The sequence below is a fragment of the Acyrthosiphon pisum genome, chromosome A1 (assembly GCF_005508785.2).
Source record: "Acyrthosiphon pisum isolate AL4f chromosome A1, pea_aphid_22Mar2018_4r6ur, whole genome shotgun sequence".
NCBI lineage: Eukaryota > Metazoa > Arthropoda > Insecta > Hemiptera > Aphididae > Acyrthosiphon > Acyrthosiphon pisum.
Genome location: NC_042494.1, coordinates 157,346,983 through 157,351,426, shown reverse-complemented (window position 1 = coordinate 157,351,426; position 4,444 = coordinate 157,346,983). Strand labels below are relative to the sequence as shown.

Genomic DNA, 4,444 nt, shown 5'->3' with positions numbered 1-4,444 from the left:
ACAGAATTTAAGTAATGATGATTCAGACTGTGCGGGCCGGTAGCATATAATAATAACATGCGCACCCCGGACACCTAATTGTTCACCACTAACACCTAGGACAGATCTTAAATATGTGAGGACTAGCTGGGTGTGGAGTGGTGTAATAGCTCGAACAGCAGTGGTCGGGATTGCCGGGCAAATACTGTCGAGCTACGTAATGCGTGTAGTGTATTTATGTGTATTATTTGTGTATTAATGTGTGTATGCGTGTGGGTGTGTGTACAATAAAACAATAATAATAAAATGGTAACACGGTTTCTGGTAATAAGTTTGCTGTTACTGTATAATACAAAAATCTAAATAATAATGATACAAATATATAAAAAATCGGCGGCGTACGATAACATTTAATCTACATATTATATAACTCACAAGACACATTTAACGATAATAATAACAATAATAAAACAATACAAAATAATGATATGTGAGTGTGTGTGTGACCAGCTGTTCACCTGTGCCCGGTGATAATATTAATAATTAAAATATACAAATAATATTATGTTGCGGCGGCAACATTCTCCCCCGCGTTGAAAATTTATTTTTCAACTAACTCTTCGTTTTCATCTACATTTATGTCTTTGTCTGTTGGGAGTCGGCATAGTTTTACCGTTGGCCTTTTCATTTCTGTTCCTGAACCAATTCGTACTGTAACCACTCGGATTTCTCCATCTACTCCTGGATGGACCTTAATGACTCTGCCGAGCTTCCATTTGGTAGGTGGTACATGATCTTCCTTTATTATAACAATATCATCAATCTTCAGTGGCCCCTTTTTTGTTATCCATTTCCCTCGAACTTGCATTTGTGGTAAATATTCTGCATGCCATCTTTTCCAAAATGTTTGACTTAAGTGTTGTACGTATTTCCACCTGCGCATGCCTCCTGGATTTTCTTGTGTCAGGTCTACTTCAGGCATTAACGTGATGGGCCTTCCAATTAAGAAGTGAGCTGTTGTCAGTGCTTCTGGCTCTGAAGGATCATGACCCATCGGTGTGATCAGTCGCGAGTTTAAACATGCCTCGATCTGGCACAGTAAAGTATTAAGCTCGCCTATGGTGAGCTTGGCTTCACCAAGCATACGAGTTAAATGGTGTTTAGCACCTTTGACCGCACTTTCCCATAAGCCGCCAAAATGTGGGGCAGAGGGCGGGTTGAAGTGCCATTCAACACCTTCCTTGGCTATTACAGGTATACTTTGATGAATTGGAATGTTGAGCTCCTTCTGGGCGCCCACGAAGTTAGTCCCGTTATCACTATATATTTTCACACAACGTCCTCTTCGTGCCATGAAACGCCTTAAGTGCTGCTACAAAAGCACCACTGGATAGATTCTCTACTACCTCTAGATGAATAGCTCTAGTTGAGAAACAGACAAATAGTGATATCCAGGCCTTTGTTCCGACAATTCGACGTACTCCACTTCGGACAATTAATGGTCCTGCAAAGTCAACACCTGTTACGGCGAACGGTGGTGAGACATTTACTCTTTGCCGTGGCAGTTGTCCCATTAGCGGCTGTACAAATTGTGGCTTTGCCCTAGCACATCTTACACACTTTGATATGACTGATCGTGCTGTAATCCGTCCCTTAATTGGCCAGTATACACGTCTGATGTCAGCCAGCAGTGACTGTGGCCCACAATGTAGAAGTTCCCGATGTTTACTCTCGAAAATTAGCTTCGATACTCTATGACCATTAGGCAAAACTATTGGGTGCTTTTGGCGCTCAGGGATTTGGGCGTATCCTAATCGTTCACCAACTAAGATTAGGCCGTCTTCTAAATATGGTGAGAGTCCCTTTAGCTTGCTTTTTCTTCCTACATCATTACCCTTTTTCAGTTCCAACATCTCTCTTGCAAACACCTCCTTCTGTACATGCTTTAGTACTGTTATCTCTGCTGATTTCAGCTCAGATACGGTTAGATATTTGGGCACATCCCAAGTTCTTTTTCGCCTTTAGATATCTTAGGAACCTCGAAATCCATGCCACTGCACATAGCAGATTCCGCCAATTGGAATAGTACTGGAAAAGGTTGCCTAACGGATTCACTGCCAACAATGCTAGCTTAATCTTGCGCTGCTCCGGCAGGTCCTGATTCTGGTTTGTAATGATTGATTTCTTAAATTCATCTGACTCTGACGCTAACCAATGTGGTCCCTGCCACCATAGGTTCATACTCTGAAGATTATTCGGCGTTGTACCTCGAGAGAGAATATCAGCTGGATTTTCGCTTGTTACTACATGCCTCCATTGCTCTGGCTGCGTAGTTTCTAGAATCTCTTCTACCCGGTTGGCCACGAATGTTTTTAATCTACAAGTTTGTGAATTTAGCCATCCAAGTACTACCATCGAATCAGTCCATAAGTAGAATTTTTTAACATCCATCTCTAAGGCCTCGGACACTTTTATCGATAACTGAGTGAGTGTTAATGCTCCTCCCAGCTCAAGCCTTGGTATTGTCGAGCCTTTTAATGGCGCGACACGCGTCCTCGCACATAGTAATCGGGAGTGCCAGCAGCCAGTATAATCCTTACTTCGTACGTAGATTGCAGATCCATAGGCCTCTTCCGATGCGTCGCAAAACCCATGGATTTCAACTTCCACAGATTGGTACGGTATACACTTTCTCGGAATAGGTAGATAACTTAGATCATTAAACTCTTGGTAAAATGTATACCATCTATTTGACAATTCCTCTGGTAGCTGTTGGTCCCATTCTATTTTCAACTGCCAAAGCTGCTGCAAGAATATTTTTCCTCTTACCAGTACAGGTGCCAGGAACCCTAGAGGGTCAAAGATTCTATTTAGATCAGATAATAGCGTTCTTTTTGTCGACTTAGGCATAGATGCTTTCTGCTCTACTATGAATTGAAATGCGTCCAAAGCTGGCTTCCAACTAAGCCCCAATGATTTAATTATTTCATCTTCCCCAATCTGTAGTGCAAATAACGGGTCGTCGCTTGAACTTCCAATGCGTTCTAAGACTTCAGTTGAATTCGAACACCATTTGCGCAATGTAAAGTGTGCTGATTCTAGAATTGAGTCGATTTGCTTCTGTAACTGGCAGCACTCATCAACTGTGCTGGCACCGGTCATTAAATCATCCATATAGAAATCATGGCGCATGATTTTTGACGCTTCTGGGTGTTTCTCTTTTGCTTCTTCGGACAGTGAGACAAGACAATTAGTTGCCATAAATGAAGCTGAAGTTGTGCCATAAGTTACGGTTGAAAGTCGATACAATTCTAATGCTTTATCTGGCTGCGATCTCCAAACTATCCTTTGCCAGTCTTGGTCTTCTTCAGCTACCCTTATTTGTCTGAACATCTTCTCTACGTCTGCTGTTATGACAACCTGATGTTTACGGAATCGCATCAGTATTGTAACTAAATCATCTTGAACAGTAGGACCACACAAAAGTACATCGTTCAAGGATAAGTTTGAAGTACTTTTAGCCGATGCGTCGAATACGACCCGTAACTTAGTTGTGAGACTCGATAACTTCATCACTGGATGATGCGGTAGATAGAATGCGGCACTTGGCTGGTTCTCTTCCTTGCTCACTATTTTCATGTGTCCCATTTTTAAATACTCTTCCATAAATTGAGTGTATTGAAGCCGCAGTTCTGGTTCACGTTGGAGCCTTCGCTCAACGCTGAGAAATCTAGCAGTCGCCATTTCTAAGGTTCTTCCGACGGTACGTGCATCTGGCTTCAATGGTAGTCGCAGAACGAATCTTCCTGTCTCATCTCGCCTTGCAGTTTCTTCAAAATGTTTGAGAGCCTTCTGTTCTTCAATAGATTTCCTATTTGGTTTTGATGCAACTCCATACACTTCAGATTCACTATTGCTTAGTATCCTGAGATTGTCCTCGCAGGCTTCACCAATTGAACATGTAGCCAAAAGTGAGATTGTGCCCACCTCTCCTGTAACAAGCCAACCAAACTTCGAGTCTTGTAAGCAAACAGCTCCCTTTTTTGACCTGATCCTTGCTGCCTCAATTAAATCATAAAATATACCACCACCAATGAGCAAGTCAACACTTCCTGTTGAATTGAACGACGGGTCGGCCAGCTGTGGTACTAGTTCTTCTGGAACCTCCCATCCACCTTTCGGTTTTGAACAACTTGGTAAAGCATCTATCACTATCGGTAGTATGTGACAAACTAAGTCAACTTCAAATTGCTTTACTCGAGATTTTACCTTGATTGATATACTTGAGACAGACTGTGTTCGATTTGCTCCAATGCCACTGATAGGGAGTATCGTTCTATTGCGTGCAAGTTGCAATAAATTAGCGAAGCTTTTAGATACAAAGTTCATTTGTGATCCATTGTCTAATATTACACGACATTTTTTGAATTCACCGTACTGATCTTCTGCCAGAACAGACGCTGTA

At 42.0% G+C, this 4,444-nt stretch overlaps 2 protein-coding genes across 2 annotated transcripts; both read right to left on the bottom strand.

The window, feature by feature from the left end:
• Positions 1–580: 580 nt before the first annotated feature.
• Positions 581–1,892, bottom strand: LOC103308387. The gene is made up of 2 exons (XM_008181666.1): positions 1,313–1,892; positions 581–1,224 (listed from the first exon to the last, which is right to left on the bottom strand). Exons 1-2 carry the CDS (start codon positions 1,890–1,892, stop codon positions 581–583), a joined length of 1,224 nt encoding a protein of 407 aa, XP_008179888.1.
• Positions 1,893–1,953: 61 nt separating this feature from the next.
• LOC103308388 lies at positions 1,954–4,368 on the bottom strand. Its single transcript, XM_008181667.1, has one exon. The coding sequence runs from the start codon at positions 4,366–4,368 to the stop codon at positions 1,954–1,956; it is 2,415 nt and encodes an 804-aa protein (XP_008179889.1).
• Between the last annotated feature and the right edge of the window lie 76 nt (positions 4,369–4,444).